The sequence below is a fragment of the Natrix helvetica genome, assembly GCF_964273705.1.
Source record: "Natrix helvetica genome assembly, chromosome: 8".
NCBI lineage: Eukaryota > Metazoa > Chordata > Lepidosauria > Squamata > Natricidae > Natrix > Natrix helvetica.
This window is the reverse complement of record NC_138559.1, coordinates 24174207-24201668: the sequence shown is the minus strand read 5'-3', so window position 1 is coordinate 24201668 and position 27462 is coordinate 24174207. Positions and strand designations below refer to the sequence as shown.

Here is a 27462-nt window from a genome sequence, read left to right as displayed (position 1 = left end):
CCCTCTTTCTTTTTTCTTTCCTTCCTTTTCTTTCCTCCCTCTCTCCCTCTTTCTTTCCATCCTTTCCTTACTTCCCTTCCTATTTTCTTTCTTTCTTTTTCTTTCTTTCCTTCCATCTTTCTTTCTTTCCTCCCCTCTTTCCCTTTCTATCCTTCCTTCCTTCCTTTTTCTTATTTCTTCCTTCCTTCTTTTCATCCCTTATTTCCTTCCCTTTTCTTTTTCTTTCTTCCTTCCTTCCTTTCCTTTCTTTTTTCTTTTCATTCCTTTCCTTCCTTCCCTTTCTTTCCTCCCTACCACCCTTCCTCTATTTCTTTCCATCCTTTCCCTCTTTCCTTCCTTCCCTCTTTTTTCTTTTTCTTTCTTTCTTTCTTTCCTTCCTTCCCCCTCTCTCCCTTTCTATCCTTCCTTCATTCCTTCCTTCCTTCCTTTTTTCAATAGGCTTGCAACAAGAAAATAACCTGAAGATTCGAGTCGAGCCAGGCTTGTTTGAATGGACCAAATGGGTAGCAGGGAATTCTCTGCCAGCCTGGATCCCACCCCCTGATTTAGCTGCAGCCAGTTTGAGTGTCGATACAACATACAGGTAGGAGAAATAGTTGTAGGAATTGGGTCTGTTTGGTTTAATGAAAAGAAGGACTAATCAGGAAACTAATCAAAACCAACCTACAGTTAGAACAATTAAACCAGTGGAATGACTTGTCTCCAGAAGTTGTGAATGCTCCAACACTGGAGGTTTTCAAGAAGAGAGTGGACAACCATTTGTCTGAAATTATATAGGGTTTCCTGCCTAAGCAGGGGGTTGGACTAGAAGACCTCCAAGGTCCCTTCCAATTCCATTATTCTCTTATCCGTTTGCATTTACTTATTTATTTTGATTGATTCATGCATCTGCCCATCTCACAAGCCCAATTCTGGGAGGTTAATAGAGTGCAAAATAATAAGGAAAAAAAAGCACCCCCTAAAGGCAGAAAGAGAAGAACAAAGAATGGTAACCGACATGGGTGAAATCAACTTACCGTTGCTACGGGTCCAGTAGCAATGTGAGAGAGAGCGTCCTGGCGTTTGAGCATGCTCTCGCGTGGTTGGACACGCCACCTCCGCGCATGCGCAGGGCCTTCCACGCATACGCAGAGGGTCAAAAAAGGATGTGATGGCGTTCGGGCAGGTGGGCGGAGCCTCCTACCGAGTGCGCCTGCCAAGGTAAGCGAACAGCGAAGGGGGAGGGGGAATCCACTGTGCCCCGCGATTTAGATTAGCAATTTAGAAAGTAGGAAATCCTGCTTTCTAGCTAATATAAATCAGGCGTCACAGCTGATTGTGGGAAAAGCATTTTTAGTGTATTTTATACTACCGGTTCGAGTGAACCTGTAGCATTTTTACTACCCGTTCCGGCAAACTGGTCCAAACCGGTAGCATTTCGCCCCTGGCAGCTGAGCTTTTCCTTCTTATAATACTTGGATTTCTTTTGCCTTCTGATTCTTTTCTTCTTCTTCTTTACCTCCACAGACCTCATTTAGCCGTGAACAAATTAGGAATTTCGGAATCCTATGAGACTTACATCAGCAGAAGTTTCCAGGTCACCAAGGAAATTCTAAGTGAATGCAAAGCTAAAGGCAAGTATAATTCCTTTGGTGAAGCGAAGAACAGTAACAATAGATTAAGAGATACAGGCAGTCCTTCACTTAACAACTGTTCATTTAATGGCCGTTTATAATGGTACTGAAAAAAAGTGACGCACAACCACTTTTCACACTTACAACCGTTCCAGCACCCCCACAGCCACACAATCAAAATTCAGATGCTTGACAATGGAATTTATGATGGTCGCAGTGCCCCAGAGTTACATGATCCCCTTTTGCAACCATCTAACTAGGAAAGTCAACGGGGAAGCCAGATTCGCTTAACAACTGAGTTACTAACTTAACCCCTGCAGTGATTCGCTGAACAACCATGGCAAGCGAGGTCATAAAACGGGGCAGAACTTACTTAACAAGTGTCTTCACTTAACAACCGAAATTGTGGGGCTCAATTGTGGTCGTAAGTCGAGGACTACCTGTGTATGTAACACTGCCACTCAAGATACAGTGGGATAGGATTGTAAAGACAAGGGAGAAGGGGAAACCATCGTCCTGGCTTACGATAGGAAACTCATGACGCAGGGGAGGGACACGGTGGCTCTGTGGCTAAGACGCTGAGCTTGTCGATCAGAATGGTCGGCAGTTCAGCGGTTCGAATCCCTAGCGCCGCGTAACAGAGTAAGCTCCAGTTACTTGTCCCAGCTTCTGCCAACCTAGCAGTTCGAAAGCACGTAAAAAATGCAAGTAGAAAAATAGGGACCACCTTTGGTGGGAAGGAAGCAGCGTTCTGTGCACCTTAGGAATTTTGTCATGCTGGCCACATGACCACAGAGAGGTCTTCGGACAGCGCTGGCTCTTCTTGCAAACAGCAAACCTCTGTATTCTATTACGTACAAAGTTAAGAAAAAAATAATAAGAAGGCCTGTCCCATGTAAAGAGACACTCTTGGGGAAAGATGGCACGAGAATTTATTGTTGCTTAATCTCCTCTCAAAGTCTACGTGGCTCTTGTTTTAAACTCATTTAACTTTGGCCAAAGGAATTCATCCAAGTAATGACTAGATACCTGTTTTCTTCTCCTTTTCAAATGTCTCAAAGCTTACCTCCACATTGAGTTGGGTTGAGTTGAGTTAGGTTGTCTTGCATTGGATTGCATTGCTTTGAGTTGGGTTGGGTTGCATTGTGTTGGGTTGGGTTGAGTTGCATTGTGTTGGGTTGGATTGTGTTGGGTTGGGTTGCATTGGCTTGGCTTGGCTTGCAATGCATTGGGTTGGAAAGGCAACTTATGGAAATAGTTATGTTGAATAAAGGAAGGAGAGAAAGGAAATTCCACCAGAGATTGTGGGAAAGCAGGATAGAAAGAAATTGATTCTAAGTAGATGAAAACACCGGTGTCTGTGTGGAACAGTTTTCTACTTTCTAAACTTCTCACTATCTTCAGCTCAAAAAGGCAGCATCTTGGAGCTGCATTGGACTGGAAAACCCACCAGCCTCATCAAACGCACGTCAAAGCTTTGCTTTTGCGTCCTGGAGAGCTCATCCCTGGGAAACCTAAACCCATGTGATTCTGTGTTTATCTGTTGTTGTTTTGTTGTTGTTTTTAACTGCAGGAAATAACATCTTGATTGTTGCGCACGCATCCTCCCTGGAGGCCTGCACTTGCCAGCTACAAGGACTGTCGCCGCAGAATTCGAAGGATTTTATCCAGATGGTCCGGAAGGTGATTGACATACTGACAAGATAAAGCTCCTTAGATGTGGTTTTGTTTGCGCCCAGATGAAAATCTTCTTACGCGTCCAAACATGCTTTATTCAGTCAGGCGTGATCCCTAAGCTTATTGTCTGAGCACAAGAACCACATGAGGAGGGACGATTGCTGGAAAAAGGATTGTCTCATACCTCATTTGGACAACCCATGACGGTGCCCGTGAAATTGGGCACAGATATGCACATTTGGAGAGCAATTAATCCAGACTGTGCACGATAGACTTAGCCTTTCGAAAAGGTTATTTCAGCTTTCGCTTCTCTTTTGCACTTCTATTTTCAATACATATGTTGCTTTTGCGCTCCTGAAACAAAATTCTAATTGTGGAGAGGAAATGCATGACTGAAAGGTATTCGCACCCCTCTCCAAAGACAACCTAAATAATGTTATTTGACCAATAATACTGAAATCAAGTTACAGAGATGCAACTTCTTGGCTAGAATAGAATAAGTTAGAATGTCAACTCATAAAGCATTGGCCTGGCATAGAATAGAATAGAGTTGGGAGGGACCTTGGAGATCTTCTAGCCCAGCCCTCTACTCAAGCAGGAGAATATATACTATATCAGACAAGTGACTGTCCAGTCTCCTTTTAAAAAACCTCCAATGATGGAGCGCTCATGATTTCTGGAGGCAAGCTGTTCCACTGGTTAATTGTCCTCACTATTAGGAAGTTTCTCCTTAATTCCAGGTTGCTTCTCTCTTTGATTAGTTTCCATCCATTTTTTTCTTCTGCCTTCTGGTACTTTGGAGAATAATTTATTCTGTTAAATCTCTCGCTGATGTTTCTTTTCCTTCAATTCAGATTCCCTACCTGGGCTTCTGCTGTTGTGAAGAACTTGGAGACACTGGACTTTGGCAACTGACCGATCCACCTATCCTGCCGCTCACTCACGGACCCACCGGTGGATTTAACTGGAGAGAAACTCTGCTCCAAGAATAAGGCCAAAAGGGAGAGGGAAAAGTCAGAAGGACAGGGAAAAATCGTTTCTTAAAAACTGGAGCTCGTCTCTCACCTCCTTGAGAGGTTTTTTAAAACAAACAAACAAACAAACAAAAACAGAAAATATTGATGGTGGAGAAAATTATTCCTGGCCCTGGAAATGGCGTTAAAAATAACATTTAAGCATATCTGCCACCAAATGGCACTTTGGGGGGGGGGGGGATTAGCAAATATAGCATCTGCTTGGATTGTGGAAAAATATAATGTTATTCCAACTTATTTTCATTCTTTGTCTCTTCTGTCCAGCAGATAAGTCTCTCTGATGTAAGCCATTGAGTTTTAATGTATATCTCTATGTATGTATTTATGTGTATATATATATATATATATATATATGTTTTTTAAATTTGGAATTAAGGTCCAGGAAGGAAAACTTGTTTTCACTGCCTTCTGTATAATTGTTAGCAACAAAGTCGTAAACTCTGGATTTCATTTAATGTTAGTTTATATATATAAATTAATTTCTTTTCAGACACATCCCTATACGGGGATGTATCGAGCAAGATTTCATCCCCGTATAGGGATGTGTCTGAAAAGAAATTTATTTTTCTGTGGAAGAAAAGTTCAGGTCAAAATAGAGAAGGTTGCCTAACATAACAGTATATCTAATTTTTCTAGCATTGTCAGGACAGGGTTTATGATTTGATATTTGAAATGAACAAAAGAAATCAGAATGCAAAAAAAAAAGGAGAGAGATTTTTGTACAGGGAAATCTTGTTTGCACACTAAAGATGTCCAGGTAATCTTTGACTTACGACCATGACTGAGCCCAAAGGTTCTGTTACTAAGCGAGACAATCGTCAAGTGAGTTCTGCTCCCTTTTACGACCTTTCTTGCCACAGTTAAGTGAATCCCTGCCACGGCCGTTAAGTGAATCTGGCTTGACCACTGACTCGGCTTGTTCAGAAGGTCGCAAAAGGGGATCGTGTGACCCCGGGGCACTGCCACGGTCATAAATAAGAATCAGTTGCCAAGAGGCTGAATGTTGATCACCGGGATGCTGCAATGGTCGTAACCGTGGAAAATGGTCATGGGTCACTTTTTTCCAGCGCCGTTGCAACTGGGAACGGCCACTGAACACATGGTGGTAAGTCAAGGACTAGCTGCGTTATCTCGCCATACTGAAAAACCTCAAGTGAAACAGTTGCCTAGTTCAAGGGTGTCAAACTCGATTTCATTCAGGGCCACATCAGGGTTGTGTTTGATCTCTCGGGGCTGGGTCGATGTGGCCAGGATGGGCATGGCCAGCTAAATGTAACTCATTGAGGCTCCGTTTTCAGCCACAGCGACCCTCCCGGGCTTCGTTTTCAACTGCGACGGCCTCCTGCAGACCACCTCCCCAAAAGGGAGCTTGGGGAGGCCACGCACAGCCCTCCCGGGCTCTGTTTTCACTGGCAGAGGGGTGCAGGAGGCTGTTGCAGCCCAAAACAGAGCCCGGGAGGGCTGCGCGAGGCCCTCCTGAGCTCCCTTTTCACTGGAAAAGGGTCTGCTCCCTTTTCACCAGCAGAGGCAATGGTCTGTTCCTTTTTTTACTGGTCAGGCCCGCAGGCCAGATCTAAACGCCCTGTGAACTGGATGCGCCCCCCCCCCCCCCGGGCCTTGATTTTGACAGCCCAGGTCTAGTTAGAGACTGGAGAAACTCTTTAGTTTATTTGTAATGATGTACCGTATTTTTCAGAGTATAAGACGCACCTTTTTCCCTCAAAAAAGAGGGTGAAAATCTGGGTGCGTCTTATACACTGAATACAGCATTTTCTGCCTCCCAAAACCCCACCCACTTCACCAAAATGCATAGATTTTAGGAGGCTTCCAGAGTGCTCCTGGGGGCTTGGGAGGGCAGAAATGAGCGAAAAACGGGCCATTTTTTCCTCAATTTTGCTCCCCCCCCCCTAGCCCCCAGGAGCACTCTATAAGCCTCCTAAAGGATTTTCATGCCCTTTTTTAAAAAAATTGGGGCCCGTTTTTGCAAACAACAGGCCATTTTGGGGAGGTTTTCAGAGTGCAAACACTTTTTTAAAAAATTTGCCTCTTCAAAACCTTGATGCGTTTTATTCTCCAAAAAATACGGTATTTCAACCATAATCAGAACCTCTTGATGTTCCTCAACAGTTTTGAACGTGGGGTTTCATGGTTTCCTTACCTCATGAGACTGCTCTTCCATGCGTTTTTCTGCCCCCACCCACCCCACACCATAAATATTTCTCAAAAAAGTCACTGTTAAGTTACTCTTTTAAGCGATTGGGCTTTCGCCTGCAGGACGATGACTATAAACGTTCATTATCCTTCCCCCTCCATTTCCCCGCCTTCCCTTATGCTTCAGAAAATCGATTTTTCAAACTTCACAAGTCCCTTACGACGATCGGTATCCGCAAAAGTTCGGAGGGTCTCGTTTTGTTCTTTTTGCATATTTGTCCTAAGTGGTTTTGGGGGGGGGCAATTAGCATGCAGCGTCCCTTGGGCAAGCAAGCAACTGAAAGAGTTCTCACTTTGTGGCTGTTTGTATCCAGAGCCGGCCGTATCCTGAGGCAGAGGGAAGCAGCCACCTTAGAAGGGCTTCCATCTGTGACTCTTAGACATTATGAGAAAGGGTCCTATTATCCTAGAGGCAGATCTACACATGGTTGCTACTGGAACAATTCTCTTGATAAGACCACGAAGCACGCAAGACCAGCTTCTGGATAGATCTAGTCATGGGATTAAACTATGATGGTGCCTCTTGGTTTCCTGCTGTGAACTTGGGGACCAGGAATTCAAGAGGGGAGCTTTTGCTAACAGAAATAGGGGGGGGGGAAATCTATTTAATAACAACGTGATGTAAGAGAGGTTGTATCGTTAAAAATAGACCCAGAAAATGCGAGTTCAGAATTCATAGAAACTGGGGGGGGGGGGTGTCCCCTAAGGTTCCTGTTTCTGGGTGTCATTTTAAGGTATGCTTAAATGCTACGTTGAATGGATAAACAATTGGTTTATCCAATGGTTGGACAAATGGGATACTTTTCATCCGTTTAGGCTGCTTCAAGATGCAGCTTTTACCTTCAACTACACTCAAGGCAGGCGTGAAATGCTACCAGTTCGGGCCAGTTCACCCGAACCAGTTGTAAAAAATGCCACTGGTTCGCCCGAACCATTAGTAAAAAAAATGCTATTTTTTTAAAAATGTTTCAACAATCAGCTGTGTGACAATTGGCTGTGCTGAACAATTTATATTCACTAGAAAGCAGGAAATCCTGCTTTCTAGCGAATATAAATCATGCAGAACAGCTGTTCCCCATCCTTGCTGTTTTACTATGGATTCACTAGTAGCAGACTTCAGAGCATTTTATCCCCGACTCAAGGCCAGTATAAAAACTCCAAGGAAGGGTTTTGTGTGTGTGTGTGTTTGTGTGTGTCTGGTTGGGGAAATAAGTATCTTAAGATAGTTTCACCAGACATGAAGTTGACCCTAGCAGATACAGTCTCTTACAAATAAGTTACGCCAACACTAACTTGGTTAACTATGGTTCATACATTACCAGTAGTCCTCAAATTACGAATACAAGTGGGACCAGATCCTCTGTTGCAGGGATGTCCAAACTTAAGAACTTTAAGACTTGTGGACTTCAACTCCCAGAATTCCCTAGCCAGCCATGCTGCCTGGGGAATTCTGGGAATTGAAGTCCACAAGCCTTAAAGTTCTCAAGTTTGGACACCCCTGCTCTATTGCTAAGTGACGCAGCTGTTAAGTGAATCACGGTCAATTTTACCTTTTTCCTATGGTTGTTAAGTGAATCACATGGTCATTAAGCCACAGTAACAATCGAAACGGTGCTCCCTTTTAATCCACGTACCAAAGTCAACCCAACTGCCAAGATGAATCTTTCTTCAACCGCGGTGGCAATAGGGCCCCGGTGCAATAGGGTCCCAGCGCCACTGCCTTCATCACTACACCTCAAAAGGCTCAAAGACTAGTTTAGGTAGCACCCCGCCGGTTCTCTGGGCGCAGAGCTTACGCCTCCAAACCTTGCTTGGCACCTTCCTGAATTCTGCCAAAGGGTAGGGCCGGCTGGCCCCGAACAGAGCTGCCACATGGCCGGTACAAATAAACAATAATGCCATTTGCATCTTACATACCGTGTTTTTTGGAGTATAAGACGCATCTTTTCCCCTCAAAAAAGAGGCTGAAAATCTTGGTGCATCTTATACACTGAATATAGCATTTTTTGCCTCCCGAAACCCCTGCCCCCTTCACCAAAATGGCCGTGCACTGCCTTTAGGAGGCTTCCAGAGAGCTCCTGGGAGCTGGGGAGGGCAGAAATGGGTGAAAAAATGGGCCATTTTTTGCTCAATTTTGCCTCCCCCCCCCTCAGGAACACTCTATAAGCCTCCTAAAGGCAATGCATGGCCATTTTGACAAAAAGGGCCAGTTTTTGTGAAAAACAGGCTGTTCTTTTGCTCATTTTGGGGGGCTCCCACCCCCCCAGGAATACTCTACAAGCCTCCTAAAGGCTATTCAAGCTCTCTTTTTTTTGAAAAAAAAAATGGGCCTGCCTGTTTTCGCAAAAAAACGGGCCGTTTTTGGGAAGTTTGCAGAGTACAAAAACTTTTTTTTTCTTTTAATTTGCCTCTTCAAAACCTTGGTGTGTCTTATACTCCGGTGCATCTTATACTCAGAAAAATACGGTATATAAGATAAGCTTTGCTTTTTTTTTTAAAAAAAAAGGAGCTTTCTGCCAAGGGTAACAGAGGGCGCTACGCCAATCCCCGAAAGCTCCTTGTGTGCAATATGTAAATTGACTTAAAAATTATGTACATTCTACTCCTATAAAAGTAAGCAAGGCATTCTGGGAAAGCGTTCTTTTTTTGTAACCAGGGATGTACAGTGAAAAGTTGAGAAGTTGAGCAGCCAAGAGCAGGAGGGAGAGCAATTGCAGGCCTTGTATTACGCTGCTGGTTGCTGCTAGTATTTTTGGAAATGTATACATATGTGTATATACGCACACGCACACACACCTGTAAATACATACATACACCTAGGTAGGTAGGTATGTAATTTAAAATATTTTTGGCTATGTACAGATATTCTAAAAATGAACCGAGGGTCTTAGCTTCTTCAGGCTGGTTTTTCTGGAAGAGTCTTTGCGATCTTTGAAACACGTTTGACAATCAACGCCAACTTATTGTTGACTGATATGTATTTAATTGGGGCAGGAATGTTTTTGTTTTTTTTGCACTTCATGATGTACTGTACAAAAAGATAACGGGAAACGTTTGAGTAGCACCCATCCCCAAAGTAGGTCGGTCTTTTAATGTATCAAAAACTCGTTCAGGAAGTACACATTCCAGGGTCTTACTCCATTGTGTTACTATTGATGCTTATGTCCCAGATGATTGGATAAATGTCCATTCCGCTCCCCCCCCCCCACCAAGTAGCTCTTTTAGCATGTTAGTGGACTCGTGCACTGATTTGGGGAAGAGAAACTTCTCAGTTTGGGGTAGAGCTGGCTTCTCAGCCAGCCCACTTCTCTCAAAAGGAAACTGCTGAATTCAGGGAAAATGGGAAGCAAAGAAACTTTTAAAAAAAAATGACATGCCAAAATATATATTTTGGGAATCTTTGGGAAAGGTTTAGCTAATCTCCTTCCCGCAACCAAATGTTAGTTTTTTGTTGTGCTTTCTTGTTGTTGTTTTGCTTTGTTTTAAAGAGAGTTTGCAGGGAGTTTAGCGTGAACTAAGATTTTCTGTTCAAGGGATTGGTGCTAAATAAGCAACGTCCTTTTCATTGTTGCTTTTAAGTTTTTGGGAGTGTTATCTGGTATGGAAGGGAAATCCTATGCCTCCTTTTGCAGATTTTTCATTTGGATGTGAAGTGTGTGTGTGTGTGTGTGTGTGTTAAAGGAGAGAATTGCTGCTTAAAGTATGTTTTCTTTCTGTTACTGCTCAATTTCCACATGTTGTCATTTGAAAAGAAATTGATCTCAATAAAAGAAATTGGTCTCAGTTTCTCACAACCGCATTATTTAAAGTGTACATTTATTTATTTTTCCTTCCACAAAAGGGCTCTCACTGTCTCCCCACAATATTATTTGGGGCAAAGTCTGGGAACAATTAGAACGGCATAGCATAGCATAGCATAACAGAGTTGGAAGGGACTTTGCAGGTCTGCTAGTCCAACTCCCTGCTCAGTCAGAAAACCCTATTCCATTTCAGATAAATGACTGTCCAATATCTTTTAAAAAACTTCCAGTGTTGGAGCATTCACAACTTCTGGATGCAAGTTGTTCCACTGGTTAATTGTTCTCACTATTAGGAAATTTCTCCTCAGTTCTAAGTTGCTTCTCTCCTTGATTAGTTTCCACCCGTTGCTTCTTGTTCTACCCTCAGGTGCCTTGGAGAATAGCTTGACTCCCTCTTCTTTGTGGCAACCCCTGAGATATTGGAACACTCCTACCATGTCTCCCCTGGTCCTTCTTTTCATCAAATTAGACATACCCAGTTCCTGCAGCCATTCTTCATATGTTTTAGCCTCCAGTCCCCTAATTGAGTTAACGTACGGTGGTTTCCAATTTGACGGAAAGGACAACTAAAACAGGATTTGGTAGATCCTTTCTAAACTCTTTCTAAAAGGGTACATAACAAATAGATAGGGATATTATTCTCCCTTTCCCATCGTAACTAAGGAACACACATTGCAAGTTGCATAATATTTATGAGGGAGGGAGTCCCACAGAGCAAAAAGGAATTTAAAAAGACGATGGTTAAAGTTTAACAGAGTTGGAAGAGACCTTGGAGGCCATCTAGTCCATCCTCCTGCCCAAGCAGGAGACCCTATACCATTTCGGACAGATGACAGTCTAGTCTCTTCTTGAAAGCCTCCAGGGAAGAAGCTTCCACAACTTCCGAAGGCAACTTCTGTTCCATGGATTGATTGTTCTCCCTGTTAGAAAATTTCTCCATATTTCCAGGTTGAATCTCTCCTTGATCAGTTTCCACCCATTATTCCTTGTCTGGCCTTCAGGTGCTTTAAAAAATAGCTTGACCCCCTCCTCTTTGTGGCTGCCCCTCAAATATTGGAAGACTGCTCTCATGTCTTCCCTGGTCCTTCTCTTCACTAAAGTAGCCATGCCCATTTCCTGCAACCGTTCATCGTATGCTTTAGCCTCCAGTCCCCGCATCATCTGGTTTGTCCTGAATCATCCAAATAAATATGGTTTTCAGTTCTTTTGGGATTGGCAAGAATGCATTCTCTAATTTGCAAGTAGAGTCCTGTTTTCACGTCCTCTACAGTCCATCACTAGAAAACCAATGGAACCCCACCATTGCCCTAGCTAGCACATTGAATAAACATTGAATAACAGGAGGAATTAGGTAGCACTATTCAGAAGAGGTTGTGCTGGAAGCAGAATCAATCAGGTAAGTGCAACACCACATTTCTGCTAGTCAAAATGTTAAGGCAAGGTTGACACGGCCGCTTGGAAGAAGGTCCATGATTTTTTGGGGATGCACAAGGAGGGGGAATGAAACAGATAAGTCCTGGGGGTTGTTCTGACCTAGGCTTCCCCAAAAAGCACGAGGCAAAGTCCTGGTCCCGACAAAACCCCTTTTATTAAACAAATTCCTCTCATTCACATTCAGCAAAGACCTGGCAAACAGTCTTTCAAAGGTGAATTTATGACCACAGACCTCATCTAGCTTGGAAAGCTGCCATGTAAATATTTTCCAAGTGAGGTGCTGTGCAAGGAAAGATTTGGCACAGAGTCTCTGAGATTCAGGGACAGATCTTCACACTCCTGAAATGAATGAACGAATTGTTTCCTGCAATAGCCCACTCCCCTTTTGCTCCTCTTTTATTTCCTATGGGAGGGGCCATTCACCTTCCACCTGTGGCTTTACTCCCGAGTCGACCCTGATTTCTGAGCTGTTCTTTTCTTCTGGCAGCTCTGCACATGCACACACTGGGAACAGCTAAAGAAAAGGGGTCGACTTGGAAGTAACGCCACAGGTGGACGATGAATGGCCCCTCCCAGAGGAAATAAAAGAGGAGCGAAAGGGGAGTGGAGTTTGCAGGAGACAATTAGTTCTCTTCGTTAGTTCGTGACTCTCTGAGGCTCCTTGCCAAGAGTTGCAGAGATCGGCCTTGGCAGCTCTCTATGTCAGCTAAGGTCTGTGATTGAAAATCCTCCCTTGATGTGAATGAGCAGAATTCGCAGTCAATTAATAAAAGGGTTTTTTGTTGGGACAAGGAGTTTGCTTCATGGTCTTGGGAAGCTTCGGTCGGAACACTGCCAGAAAGCTATGAGATGCATGCACAAGGCGCCTTGCAAGAACCAGTGGTTGAGCTGCACTTCAGCATTCACCACAAAGCCAAGTTTGGAGCAGTCTAAAGAGAGAGGTGCAGATCTCCCCACGCACAAGCCTGGAGACCAGTTGTCCCTTGCCGCGAAGGAACTGTGAAGATACGGGGGAGTGGGGAGAAGGAGTCAAGAGGAAGAGGGCCGACCCACCCCTGATGAAGTCATGGTACATGACTTTTGCTGCTCTGTTGAAAAGGAGAAGTCGTCAGGAACCCCCTGAGATCGAAAGTGGAGGGGAAGTCGATCAGGCATCACCTCAAGATGACTTGCCTTCCTTGGGTCTGGGCGCTGGCTTTCCTGTCCCTGCAAGGTAAGTAACACCAGAGCATCTGCTCGGATTCCATATCAAGTGCTCGGTTCTGGGACATCTTTGTGGCTTTCAGAAAGCCAGCAGGGTAAGGGATCCGGCAGCATCTTTAGGATCAGGCTCGGCTCAGCTTCACTTCCTTCAAATGGGTGTTGAGACCAAGCCAGCGTTCTCCCTGGTCTTCAGGGAGTAGGGCCAGCTGGCGGTGGCTTAATTGCAAGGAGTCTTCTCAAGGATGAAGATTCCTTCAACGAACGAGATCTTCATGGTCAAATGGTTAGGTTGCTCATTTTTCTCTGACAGGAGTTAGATACAGGTTAACAGAGTTGGAAGGGACCTTGTTGGTCATCTAGTCCAACCCCCCCACCCAAGCAGGAGACCCTACACTATTTCTGACAGATGGCAGTCCAGTCTCTTCTGGACAGCTTCCAGGGATGAAGCTCCCACCACTTCTGAAGGCAACTTCTGTTCCACGGGTTGATTGTTCTCACTGTCAGGAAATGTCTCCTTATTTCCAGGTTGAATCTCTCTTTGGTCAGTTTCCATCCATTATTCCTTGTCTGGCCTTCGGGTGCTTTGGAAAATAGCTTGACCCCCCTCCTCTCTGTGGCAGCCCCTCAAATATTGGAGGACTGCTATCATGTCTCCCCTGGTCCTTCTCGTCACTAGACATACCCAATTCTTGAAACTTTTCATTGTTATGTTTTAGCCTCCAGCCCCCTAATCATCCTGGTTGCTCTTCTCTGCACTCTTTCCAGAGTCTCAACATCTTTTTTATAGCGTGGCGATCAAAACTGGATGCAGTACTCTAGGAGTGGTCTTACTAGGGCTTTATAGAGTGGTATTAGTACCTCCCTTGATCTTGATTAAATCCCTCTGTTAATACAATTTAGGATTGCATTGGCTTTTTTGGCTGCCGCCACACACTACTGGCTCCTATTGAATTGGTTGTCCACTAAGACTCCAAGATCCCTCTCACAGTTACTGCTATTAATTGCTCCAGTTGTTGGGATGATAATGATTATGATGAGTTGAGTTACTCTTAGGGATCCAAGTAATCAAGTTACTCTTGGTTGCAAGAAACAACCAAGCTCAGAGAGCACCAAGGACCCTTCATTTCAATCCTGAGCTACAAATATTCTCCATTATTGGGGCAACTCTTACTTTATTGTGAGTCGACATTAACAGTCTTGCAAGCCTGAAAGAGCCAATCTAGTGTTTCCTCTGAGAAGTTAGGGAAGGTTTCTTCCCTCTTTCTTTCTCTGCCTACTATACAGCTGCGGGCTGCACCATCTCTTATCTGATCCTTCCCTACGTGGCATCTCTTCGCTCCATTTCTCAAAGTCTTTCTCGCACTGCCATCCACCCTGTCATGAAATTCCATTTGTTCATTGACCTCCAAATATTTCCTAGATGAAGATCGTTTAACAATCATTACATTCAGTGGTAATACTATGAATAATAATAATAACCATAGCAACCATAATAGACCAACCCTAGTGAGCCGATATTGACCATTTGGGAGAACCCCGGCTTAGGGCAATGTCTGAACTCAACCTGGGAATTCCTGGGGCCAATGTTGAGTAGGTGGGAGGATGCTAAGCCAAACGTGGGGGAAATGAGTGATTCCCCATTTCTTGTTCGCCAACATCAATCAACCAATCAGAATAGAGCTGGAAGGGACCTTGGAGGTCTTCTAGTCCAACCCCCTGCTCAAGCAGGAGACCCTATACCATTTAAAGCCCCCAGTGATGGCGCACCTACAATGTCTGAAGGTAACCTCTGTTCCACTGATTAATTATCCTCACTGTTAAGAAGTTTCTCATAAATTCCAGGTTGCTTCTCTCCTCGATTAGTTTCCATCCATTGCTTCTTGTCTTGCCTTCTGGTGCTTTTGAAAATAAGTTGACTGCCTCTTCTTTGTGGCAGCCCCTCAAATACTGGAACACTGCTATCATGTCACCCCCTAATTCTTCTTTTCTCTACACACTTGGTTCCATTTAAAATACACATTTACATGTATTTCGGCCACGCCTGCTGCATTTGTTTTCACTCTCGGTTTTTCTAAGACCTCAAATGGAAAGGAAATGCATAATTGACTCTGGAGCCCATTCTCTGTTGGCGTGCACGTTTCCTTTCGGCCTCCTTTCATAGTTTGTGAACCGACCTGCGGCAGGAAACAGCGAAGCTAAAGATGAGTTCACAGGAAGACCACAAATTCTGCCTTTCAGCCCCCAGGAGAAAACTTCACACAGTTTCCCCTTCGTGCGAGCATTTTGGAACATTTTATTCCATCTTAGGGAAAGCCCACGTTCCAGGCTCAGTGATACTTTTCACAGATAAGGTGGAGGTTATCAACCAGCTTTCGGGAAACTCCCATGTTTGTAGAAGTGCAACATTATTTTAGGTGGGTGAAATGAAACAGAAAGATGGAATGGAAGCGGCCCTTGGGTGGGTAAAATTCAGCACCCACACTGGACTGGTTGCATTTTGGATTCATTAGATCTTAGACTGGGGCTGTGTTTTAGCTTAACTGGCAAGATGGGTTTAATTGGGAGGAGTTGAGGGATAAATGGGGTGTTTTTAATGTTCTTTTATTGTGAACAGCTTGGAATCTCGTGGCCTGGAGAATAGTTTTGTTTTTTTTTAGAATAAATGAAAATGAATAAATGAATCCTTGGCATCAGGATTTGGACCTAACCCTGGCGTGTTGAAGTGTCTTTGAGCAAATACCATTTTAAGGAAGTCCATATCTGTCTGGTTTACACAAGGCGTTAAGTCCAGCCACTATGTAGGATGTGTTAGGAGAAAATAAGAATTCAGCCGCAATATACTGTGTGTGTGTGTGTGTGTGTGTGTTTAAGACAGAGGAGGGGGGGAGAGGGGGAAGGAGGGAGGGGGAGGAAGACAGAGAGAGAGGGAGAGAGAAGTAGAGGGAGAGAAAAGGAGAGAGGGAGGGAGAGAGCGAGAAAGAGAGGGAGAGAGAAATAGAGAGAGGGAGAGGGAGGGAAGGAAGGAGAGAGGGAGAGGGAGAGAGAAGGAAAGAGGGAGGGAGGGAGAAAGTGAAAGAGGGAGGGAGAGGGAGGGAAAGAGAGAGGGAGAGGGAGAAAGAGAGGGAGAGGGGGAGGGAGAGAGAGGGAAGGCGAGAGAGGGAGAGGAGGAGAGAGTGAGGGACAGCGAGGAAGAGAGGGAGAGAGAAATAGAGAGAGGAAGAGGGAGAAGGAGAGAGGGAGAGGGAGGGAGAGGAAGAGAGGGAGGGCAGGGAGAGAGACGGAAAGAGAGAAAGGAAGAAAAAGACAGAGAGGGGGAGAGAGAGGGAGGGAGACAGAGAGAGGTGGAGAGAAAGAAGAATACATATTGTGTCAAAGATATGTTTCCCCAAGAGATTGGAGGAATGTAGTAATTCTGTAAGAGGCCAATGGGAGGTTACTCTTGTATTTTACTCAAAAGGACTCAACCACTGGATTAACCCTCTACAAATCCTTTTCTTTGCTAGGGATTTCTTCCCAAGTCCTAAAGGAACGTCTCAGCTTGGCGGAAGGTCAGAATCTGGATCTCCATTGCGTCAACAGCAAAGGCAACACCTCCGCTCTAGAATGGAAGGATCCCAGCGGCTTTGCCATATTTTTCAACGACTGGCAAGGTAGGTCAGGGTGGGATGGTGGCGCCTTCAACTTTTTCCACTGGAAGCAGACAAGAAGGGTTTTTTTCCTACAGGCCTCAGGTGTCACAGGCTGACATAAATCCATTTTCACAACTTGCCCTCTTCCTTCAAAGCCACAAGACCTCCACACCGCGGTTAGGATGTGTGAATAGGGCAATTCCGGTAGTTTGATGGCTGCCTCCACAGATGTTCTTTTCTTTCTTTCTTTTAAGAAATACTTAAAAGTATTCACTCTCTCCAACAAGAAAGCATTATGTGTGATGTTCAGTTGTGTTGAGGTCCAGCTATGTTCCAGGCATGGCTTGACTCCCTCTTCTTTGTGGCAGCCCCTGAGATATTGGAACTCTGCTATCATGTCTCCCCTAGTCCTTCTTTTCATCAAATTAGACATACCCAGTTCCTGCAACCGTTCTTCATATCTTTTAGTCTCCGGTCCCCTAATCATCTTTGTTGCTCTTCTCTGCACTCTTTCTAGAGTCTCCACATCTTTTTTAGATCGTGGTGACCAAAACTGGATGCAGTATTCCAAGTGTGGCCTTCACTTACCAACATTTATCTCTCTCTTTTAAACAGTCACAAAAGATAGAAGATACAAACTTCTGCACTACTCCGATGATTCCCTGTCCATTCGTCTTTCCAACGTAACAAGACACGATGAGGGTTTATTCACCTGTCTCTACTACAGCGAGAATATCGGAACCAAAGTAGTCAACGTCACAATTTGGGGTAAGATCTGAAATTCCTACTTTTCAACGGATGACGGCTTGCGGAGATGGATAGGATGGTTTTAAGCTGAAGCACAGGTCGTTGCAGATTCACTTAGTGACAGAGGTGGTATTCAGCAGGTTCTGACCATTTCTGGAGAACCAGTAGTGGAAATTTTGAGTAGTTCAGAGAATGGGTAAATACAACCTCTGACTGGCCTCGCCCCCATCTGTTCTCTGCCTCCCAAGTCCCAGTTGATTGGGAAGAAATGGGGATTTTGCAGTATCCTTCCCTTGGAGTGGGGAGGGAATGGGGATTTTGCAGTATCCTTTCCCTGGAGTGGGGAGGGAATGGGGATTTTGCAGTATCCTTCCCTTGGAGTGGGGAGGGAATGGGGATTTTGCAGTATCCTTCCCTTGGAGTGGGGAGGGAATGGGGATTTTGCAGTATCCTTCCCTTGGAGTGGGGAGGGAATAGAGGTTTTACAGTATCCTTCCTCTTCCATGCCCACCAAGCCACGCCCACAGACTTGTTAGTAAAAAAAATTGAATACTACCACTGCTTAACAACCATTTTACTTACTTAATAACTGCAATGTTTCACTTAACAGTTGTGGCAAGAAAGGTGATAAAATGGGACAAGCTTCACTTAACTGTCTCAGTTAGAAACGGAAACGTTGGGCTCAGTTGTAGTCATAAATCGAGGGCCACAAGTAATCTTAATTTGCTTATATCTCCCCCTCCAAATACGCGGGCGAGTTGATCCTGTCCAAGGTGGATAAAAATCAATGATTTTTTAAAATAAAAAAATAAAATGGATTTTTTTCCTATTTAAATCGGATTTTTTTTAATCAAATTCATTTTAATAAAATGCTTCTGGGGTAAAAAAAAAATCTATCTAAAGATAGTTTTAAGATACATTAATAATTCAGTTTATCCAGCATGAAACGGAGCGTAGTTATGTAGCATGAGGCTGTATATTCTGCAATATTGGGATTGTCGGTGACTCAACAGCAGGTCAGAGAGGGAGCCAATGCGGGACAGAGGTGGCAGTGTTCATTAAAAATTATGATTTAAACCGAGTTGATTTAAATCAAGCCTTTTTACTACTGATTTGAATTTCAATCAAATCCACCTTGACCTTGTCCCAATTCTATTCAACGCAAGTAGAATTCCAACAGGAAGACTACAACCTAATGTTGTGATAGCAAACCTATGGCATGTGTTGGCACACGGAGCCATATTTGCTCACATGGCAATCCTCAGCTCTGGCACGCATGCACGCGCCAGCCAGCTGACTTTTGGCCTTCCGGAGGGCAGGGGGAGGCCGTTTTTTGGCCTCCCCAGGCTTCAGAAAAGCCTCCGGAGCCTGGGGAGGGCAAAAAACAGGAAGTTCCCAAACTTCCGGTTGGGCCATTGGGCCGTTTTTCACCCTCCGGGGACAAAGGCCGAAAAACAGCCCAACAGCCCAACTGGAAGTTTTTTGCCTTCCCCAGGCTCCGGAGGTTTTACTGAAGCCTGGGGAGGGCAAAAACTCCCCCCTGCATGGGGTGTTTGCACATGTGCTGGGATCATGCAGGCATCCACGCGCATGCACAGGTGGGGGTCATGCTCGCATGCGCAGGTGGGTGGGCACGAATGCATGCGCGATAGCGAGTACGTGCACAATTTTGGCATGCCTTTAGAAAAACGTTAGCCATCACTAATGAATTCTCTTCTTTTTACAGCTCCACCTTCCAAACCTTTGTTGGAAGCATTGAAAACCACAGTAAACCACACAGAAGAAAGTATTCTCTTAAGGTGTTCCACCCAGGGAAGTTGGCCCGCTCCTCAAATCACCTGGCTGCTACAGAACGGAATGGAAATCTTTGGTATGTTTCAAATAACTTTATTTTTCTTCCTGGACTTTGCCTTTTAACAGCTTCTTGTTCAATAACACTGAAAAAACCACTAAGCAATTACCTGCTTTAAAATCAAGTTGGTTGGTTGTTTATTTACTAGTTGGGTCCATTGTATTAAGCAGTGAACTTGGTTTATAATCAGCATTCGACAAAAATAGCACTAAACATTTAAAAAAATATCTGTTCCAGATGTTTTGGGATTGCATCAAATTGCTGTCGGTATTATCTTTGCTTTCTTTTGCCATTGTCGTTCTATTTCTATTTGTTGGTCTTTGTGTTTAGAGAGTTCTTTCTCTTCTCTTCTGCTGCCTCCAGGTAATACCACAACCACTATCCAGATGTTTTAATCTTGCTTATGCAGTTCTAATTATCCTACTATGATATTCTAGTAGGATAATTAGTACTTCAGAAAAAAACAATGGCTACCAACCTGCCTTCCATTGAAGACCTGTACACTGCACGAGTCAAAAAGAGAGAAATGAAAATATCCAGAGACCCCTCACATCCTGGACATAAATTGTTTCAAATTCTACCCTAATGACGCTGTATGCCATTGCACATCAGAACAACTAGACACAAGGACAGTTTCCCCCCATGCCATCACTGCTAAACAATTAACTCCCACAACACTGTTGAACTATTCATTAAGGCTATATTACTATTATTCTTTTCATCCTATTAACTATCTTCTTCCTACTTTTGACTATAACATTGTTGCTTGTATCTTTACTATTTATAATGTTTTATTTAGTTTCCTAGTATAATTTATGTTGATTGCTTCTTTAGTATCCTACGACTATCACTAAGTGTTGTATCTTATTATTTATGGTGAATGTATTTTTATGATGACTATGATCATGATTTATTACTTATAGCTTTTATTAGCTATACACTGAGAGCTCATGCACCAAAGACAAATTCCTTGTGTGTCCAATCACACTTGGCCAATAAAGAATTCTATTCTATTCTATTCTATTCTATTCTACTCTACTCTACTCTACTCTACTCTATTCCTATCCCTATTCCTATTCCTATTTCTTTTCTACTCTACTCCTTGAAGTGAGATCACAGTATTTGTATTACCTTGAATTCTTATCTTGGGGTATAAGCTCAGCATCATCTCCATTCAGAACCTCAGTGAGGTCAGCATCTTTCTAGGAACTTTAAATGTTCTGTGGGAACCTGGCTTCAAACTACAACTGTGGAAATGGCACAACCAAGTAGGATTTAAATCTGGTTTATCCTTGCTTGGTATTCATGGAGAATCCTAGCATCAGGGTTATGTTTAGAGTCGATGAAGGCAGCTACATCAGACTGCGGGGAGAGGGCAGCAGAAAGTAGCAAGAACTTTTCAAAAGTTTCTGTGTCTATTTAGTCTGTTCCTTGTGTGTCCAATCACACTTGGCCACTAAAGAATTGTATTATTACCATGTTTCCCCAAAATAAGACAGGGGCTTATTTTCTTTTGATCCCCGAAATAAGCGCTTGGCCTTATTTTCAGGGAGGTCTTATTATTTTTGAGGTGCAAGAGGCGGCGAGCGTGGTCACCTCATGGCTGCTGCTGTGTTGCAATATTTTCAGGGAGGGCTTATTTTCGCACAAAAGCCTGATTGGGCTTATTATCCGGGGAGGTCTTATTTTCAGGGAAACAGGATATTTTGTTATCATTGTTATTATTATTTCTTTTTGCATCCCTCAATGCGTTTTAGGAAACAGTCAACACCAACTGGAAGGCAAGCAGTTCCATTCCATAAGCAACTTGGCCATCTACGCATTCCCCCAAGGCTCTGTCATTTCTTGTGTGATACACCACAAAGCCTTAGGAAGGAGAAATTTAACTGTGACTTTGCATCTGGAACATGCCAGTAAGTGGAGATCTTGAGGGCAGGATGGAAAACGTGTTTAAAAAATAAACAGGAGAAATAAGACCCTCTTAGGAATTACCAGGGACGTGGTGGCTCAGTGGCTAAGACGCTGAGTTTGTTGATCCGAAAGATCGGCAATTCAAATCCCTAGTGACGCGTAAGGGAGTGAGCTCCCGTTACTCATCCCAGCTTCTGCCAACCTAGCAGTCCAAAAGCATGTAAAAAATGCAAGTAGAAAAATAGGGGCCACCTTTGGTGGGAAGGTAACAGCGTTCTGTGCACCTTCAGCATTGAGTCATGCCGGCCACATGACCACAGAGACGTCTTTGGACAGCGCTGACTCTTTAGCTTTGAAACAGAGATGTGCACTGCCCACTAGAGTCAGGAATGACTAACACATACTGTATATGCAAGGGGAATCTTTACCTTTACCTAGGAATTACACAATCATTTTACATCTGCAGTATGCTTCATGGGAAACTTATACGGTTTGCACTGCAGATAGTTCTCGACTTACAACAGTTTATTTAGCGACTGTTCAAAGTTACAACAGCACTGAAAAAAATGACTTGCGACTATTTGAGCTGTGGTGGCGCAGTGCTTAGAAGGCAGTACTTTAGCTAATTCTGCTGACTGCCAGCTGCCTGCAATTTGACAGTTCGAATCTCACCAGGCTCAAGGATGACTCTGCCTCCCATCCTTCCGAGGTCAGTAAAATGAGGACCCAGATTGCTAGGTGTAATATGCCGATTCTGTAAACCGCTTAGAGAGGGCTATAAAAGCACTGTGAAGCGGAAGGCCATATCTGATCTAAATGAATCTTCTAATCTAGTAGGACTCTCTGACTATTAAATGCCTTCCTTGTTTCCTTTTCCACACATTCAGAACAAAAACAGAAGACAGAAGGAACGGTTAGCATTCCAACATTATCCCCAACCAGGAAAGCAGAAGTTCAACATCCTAACGCCACCAACGGTAAGACTACAACATTGATCCTCTCTGGTGTTTCTGGACATCACCCTCAACTTGCTTCTAGCTCTTCTCCAAAACATCAGTTGCATTTTCTCCTGGTCTTTCCATAACCCTCTTTTTCAACCCTTCCACAGAATCCAATCCAACTTTCAACGTGACAGAAGGAAACCCAACCACGGAAACATCGTTCCCAAGTACAGATACAGAAGTTTGGACAAACAATCGTAAGTTGCTCCCACATTACTCCTAATGTTCAACTGATGCGCTTTTAATTCTTTGCTGTCCTTCCTGATCAGATGCCAGAGGTGACACGGAACAGGTTAGGGAAGACGATGGAGTTTTCATTTCAGAGTATTTGCTTAAAAGATATGCTCTTTTTTTTTGTTTCTCTAGTCAACTTCCTATAAGGGGACATGGTGGCTCAGTGGCTAAGACGCTGAGCTTGTCGATCAGAAAGGTCGGCAGTTCGGCGGTTTGAATCCTAGTGCCGCGTAACGGAGTGAGCTCCCGTGACTTATCCCAGCTTCTGCCAACCTAGCAGTTTGAAAGCATGTAAAAAATGCAAGTAGAAAAATAGGGACCACCTTTGGTGGGAAGGGCACAGTGTTCCGTGCACCTTTGGTGTTTAGTCATGCCGGCCACATGACCATGGAGACATCTTTGGACAGCAGTGCCTCTTCGGCTTAGAAACGGAGATAAGCACTGTCCCCTAGAGTCGGGAACGACTAGCACATATGTGCAACCTTTACCTTTAGTCAACTTCCTGGAATTAAGCGCACTGTGTATATGGGCATGGAATTCTTTATAAACAGAGGTAAATAGGTTTATAAATAGCCTTTCTTGGCTAGGTACACTCAGTGTACACTAAGCTATAAATCAAAGTTTGGATTCAGACACTTAGCCAAAGCAAAACTAATGGCATTCCTGGTGGGTTCATATTGTTCTTATTAATTGATTTCAAGTGATGTTCCTAGTATAGGAATTGCCCTCAGCAGAGGGTCAGATTAGATGACCTTCAAGACCCCGTGGAAGACTATACAAACTCTCAAGAGTTTGTTACAGAAAAATCAAATCCAGAAAGCACACACAGATAACTGATTCAGCTGGATTCATTAACTGCTTTGTTATATACATAATAACAGGTGAATAAATGTACAATACCAATAATCGATTCTTTCAACGTGGTAGAAGTTACAAGCAGAACACAAGCAGCAGTACAGAAGAGAGGAGTTTGCAGTTCAGAGCAGACAGAATCAGTCTTGTTTCAGTTTCAATTCTCAACACAGACTCAGACCTGTTTAGGCTCCCACTGGCTGACTTAGTTGCTATGCCTATTCATTCGCTGACCTTGTTCCCATGTCTCTCCCAGTCATGAATATTCTAACAAATTCTGTGTGTAGCCAAGAACTTTCTGGGAAATAGCAAGCTGGAGAAGGCTGGTGTGGTGGACCTAGACATCTTACTCCACGGAACCTCAGCTGGTGGAGAAATACAATTTCCCCGTTCTCAAAACCCCCAATATTTTTTCTGCTAGGAGGTAGAAGCTAAAGATGACAAAACTCAAATGTTTTCTGTTCCTTTTCATCCCAAACAGAAACAAATATGACTTACAGAGGCTTTGTGGAGGAACAAGCCCTCGTTTTGTTCCCGGGCCTTGTGTCCATTCTCCTGCTTGTTCTCTTGATCATGGTCCTTCTCTTTGTGATGAAGCTGTGGAAAGCACACAGCGTCTGGAAAAAAGGTAACAAGGGGAGGGGGGGGAAAGAAGCATTTAGTACATATTTGGAATAGTTTCCTCTTTCACACCCCACCCCACCCCCACCCCGTGTCCAAAAGTTTATAAAAAGCCTGTATTCAAGACTGTATTCAATTTCTTGCGGGGCTCCAAGGTTTTGAAAAGCATTCTTTGAGGGAAATCATCTTCAACATCTTCATAGAACAGTAGATCTTGTCAGCCATATTTCACTTTCCTGAAGAATGTGGGGATTCTAGCAAGAGTGCAGAGAAGAGCAACAAGGATGATTAGGTGACTGGAAGCTAAAACATATGAAGAACGGTTGCAGGAACTGGGTATGTCTAGTTTAATAGAAAGAAGGACCAGGGGAGACATGATAGCAGTGTTCTGATATCTCAGGGGTTGCCACAAAGAAGAGGAAGTCAAACTATTCTGCAAATCAGCTGAAGGCAGGAGAAGAAGCAATGGGTGGAAACTAATAAAGGAGAGAAGCAACTTAGAACTGAGGAGAAATTTCCTGACAGTGAGAACAATTAACCAGTGGAACAGCTTGCCTCCAGAAGTTGTGGATGCCCCAACACTGGAAGTCTTTAAGAAGATGTTGGATAGCCATTTGTCTGAAACACTATAGAGTCTCCTGCCTAGGCAAGGGGTTGGACTAGAAGACCTCCAAGGTCCCTTCCAACTCTGCTACTGCATTGTATTGAATTGAATTGAATGTGCATAGCAGATTTTAAAAATAACGATGCGTTTATAGGAACAGATATCTGGACTAATACTCTGCACCTCATTCTTGTCCCTCCCTAATATAGAAAATAAAAATGCTCCTGAGCAACCCATTGAGAGTTACAGGCCTAAAGCAAACGAAGCCATTGGCAGACTCGGGAAGAATCTATGTGGTATGTATAAATGGGATTTCTTCAGGTTTGCAGGCAGGGCAGAGGTTGGAATTAAGAAAAGCAAGGGTGAACAACTGTGCAGCTCCGTTGCTGTGGAATACACATATAGACTGGGTGAAACCAGGCTTAATAGCAGTGACTGGGAGAGGGATCTTGGAGTCTTAGTGGACAACCAGTTAAATAGGAGCCAGCAGGGTGCACTGGCAGCCAAAAAGGCCAATGTAATCTTAAACTGCATTAACAGAGGTTACAATCAAGATTAAGGGTAATACCAATCTATAAAGCCTTAGTAAGGCCACACTTGGAGTACGGCATTGAGTTTTGGTCACCACACTATAAAAAAGATGTTGAGACTCTAGAAAGAGTGCAGAGAAGAGCAACCAGGATGATTAGGGGACTGGAATCTAAAACATACGACGAACGGTTGCAGGAACTGGGCCTGGCTAGTCTAGAGAAGAGAAGGACCAGGGGAGACAGGATAGCAGCCTTCCAATATTTGAGGGGCTGACACAGAGAGGAGGGGGTCAAGCTATTTTCCAAAGCACCTGAAGGCCAGACAAGGAATAATGGATGGAAAATGATCAAGGAGAGATTCAACCTAGAAATAAGGAGACATTTCCTGACAGTGAGAACAATCAACCCGTGGAATAGCAGTTGCCTTCAGAAGTGGTGGGAACTTCATCCCTGGAAGCTGTCCAGAAGAGACTGGACTGCCATCTGTCAAAAATAGTGTAGGGTCTCCTGCTTGGGTGGGGGGTTGGACTAGATGACCAACAAGGTCCCTTCCAACTCTGTTAAACTGTATCTTTTTTTTTACCAGCTCTTTGGGGCTGAAATATGAGCTAGTATCAGAAGTAAAAAGAAATGAGCTCAAAGTAGCAATGACCTGTGCCTTCATTTTACACAGTGATGCCCTGCCGGAACAGCGAGAAGTATATAATCCAAGAATCATGTGCCAGGATGCCAAAACCTTCCGAAGGAAGTCAGGACTCTTCAGTCTTCGAAAAAGAATTTAAAGAAACGGATATGTAACACTAAGGACAATATTGTGCTGTGCTTAACGGCAAGAACCATCTTCTCTTCCCATTTTTCTTCCTGCGCTGAATATATATATATATATATATATATATATTGCTCAACTGATAAGGAAGAGAACCCGTGGCTTAGTGGTTAAGACTCCTGCCTAAGATATATACAGCCCGGGTTCTAATCCCAGTAAGGGTATGGCTAGCTGATGAGAGCTAATTAGCTCGAAATAGATCTATCCTAGTCTCCCTTTATTTATTTATCAGTACAATTACAACATATATATATATATATAAATAAATAAAAATAATCTTCAAAACTCCAGATTTTGGAGAGGATTTTGGATAAGACCCTCTTAGACCAAGATACATCTCAGAACAATATTGCAAATAAAGCGATAACCACACGATAAAGGCCCTTGAGAATCTGTGCCAGTTGTTATTTAGCAGTGAAATTCCTTGTGTGAACTTAATGATTTTGGGATGTTGTTAGTGGCGAAGTCGTGTCCGATCCATGGTGACTCTATGGACAATGTTCCTCCAGGCCTTCCTGTCTACCATCTTCTGGAGTCCATTTAAGCTCACACCGACTGCTTCGGTGACTCCATCCAGCTACCTCATTCTCTGTCATCCCCTTCTTCTTTTGCCCTCAGTCTTTCCCAGCATGAGGCTCTTCTCCAGGGAGTCCTTCTTCCTTCTCATTAGGTGGCCAAAGTACTTGAGTTTCATCTTCAGGATCTGGCCTTCTAAAGAACAATCAGGATGGATCTCCTCCAGGACTGACCGGTTGGATTGCCTTGCAGTCCAAGGGACTCGCAGGAGTCTTCTCCAGCACCAGAGTTCAAAGGCCTCCATTCTTTGGTGCTCAGCCTTCCTTATGGTCCAACTTTCACAGCCATCCATGGCAACTGGGAAAACCAGTTTTCGGGTTATGCAAAATTATTTTTACATTACAAAAGGAATGTTAGAACAATAACCCCCACGCTGCAACCTCTTAGGTTGCAAGTGCAGTGGAGTCCGGTATCCATTTGCCAAATACTGTAGTGCATCGAAGCTGCAGAGATCAAGATAAGCAGTAGAGGGAAGCAGGTTTTGGGATAAAACTGCCCCCTATTAGTCATGTGGAGGTTTGCAACCTATCTTCTATTAATTAGAGCTTAATTTTCAACAAACGCAGTTCCTTTTTGGAAAAAGCATACACTTCAAATGTGCCAAAGTGAAGAAAGAGGGTCTGTCATAAGAAAGGTCATTTGCAGATTTGATGAAAAAAAAAAAAGAGAGAAATAGCATTGTTGACTAAATTGCCCTGTAAAATCCTCCTTCCCTCCCTGCCATCTTTTTCTTTTTCCTTTCCTTGCTTCCCTCCCTCCTTCCTTCCTTCTCATTCTCTCTCCCTTTTCCTTTCTTTCTCTTTCTTTCTTTCTTTCTTTTTCCCTCCCTCCCTTTCCTCCCTCCCATGTTTCTTTTTCCTTTCCTTTCTTCCCTCCCTCCTTCTTTCCCTCCTTCTTATTCTCCCTCCCTATTCCTTTCCTTCCTCCTTTCTGTCCTCTCTCCCATCTCTTTTTCTTCCTTCCTTCCTCCTTCCCTCCCCCTTTCTTCCCTCCCATGTTTCTTCCTTCCTCCTTTTCTCCCTCCCTTCCATCTCTTTTTTCCTCTCTCCCTGCCTTCTCACTCTCCCTCCCTAGTCTTTCCTTCCTCCCTCCCTTCCTCCCTCCCAT

General features: G+C 43.8%; 3 protein-coding genes across 3 annotated transcripts in view; all 3 read left to right on the top strand.

The window, feature by feature from the left end:
- UBASH3B (ubiquitin associated and SH3 domain containing B) overlaps positions 1 to 7124 on the top strand; it is a 52776-nt gene extending 45652 nt beyond the window's left edge. Inside the window, exons 11-14 of the mRNA XM_081960590.1 lie at positions 439 to 583; positions 1507 to 1613; positions 3187 to 3296; positions 4145 to 7124. Coding sequence (XP_081816716.1) covers positions 439 to 583; positions 1507 to 1613; positions 3187 to 3296; positions 4145 to 4282 — 500 coding nt within the window. The 3' untranslated portion in view covers positions 4283 to 7124. The remainder of the gene's footprint in view (positions 1 to 438; positions 584 to 1506; positions 1614 to 3186; positions 3297 to 4144) is intronic.
- GRAMD1B (GRAM domain containing 1B) overlaps positions 1 to 27462 on the top strand; it is a 441187-nt gene that overhangs the window by 107557 nt on the left and 306168 nt on the right. The window lies entirely within an intron of this gene.
- On the top strand, positions 12699 to 25807 carry CRTAM (cytotoxic and regulatory T cell molecule). Its single transcript, XM_081960593.1, has 10 exons — positions 12699 to 12982; positions 16476 to 16622; positions 17217 to 17369; positions 19075 to 19218; positions 20958 to 21113; positions 21999 to 22088; positions 22220 to 22309; positions 23680 to 23826; positions 24633 to 24719; positions 25627 to 25807. Exons 1-10 carry the CDS (start codon positions 12934 to 12936, stop codon positions 25749 to 25751), a joined length of 1188 nt encoding a protein of 395 aa, XP_081816719.1. The 5' UTR covers positions 12699 to 12933; the 3' UTR covers positions 25752 to 25807.

Coding starts and splice junctions, on each gene's coding strand:
- CRTAM (XM_081960593.1), top strand. CDS start 12,934: ATGACTTGCCTTCCTTGGGTCTGGGCGCTGGCTTTCCTGTCCCTGCAA. Junction 21,114..21,998: donor TTTGCATCTGGAACATGCCA/GTAAGTGGAGAT, acceptor CCACACATTCAG/AACAAAAACAGAAGACAGAA. Junction 23,827..24,632: donor ACACAGCGTCTGGAAAAAAG/GTAACAAGGGGA, acceptor TCCCTAATATAG/AAAATAAAAATGCTCCTGAG.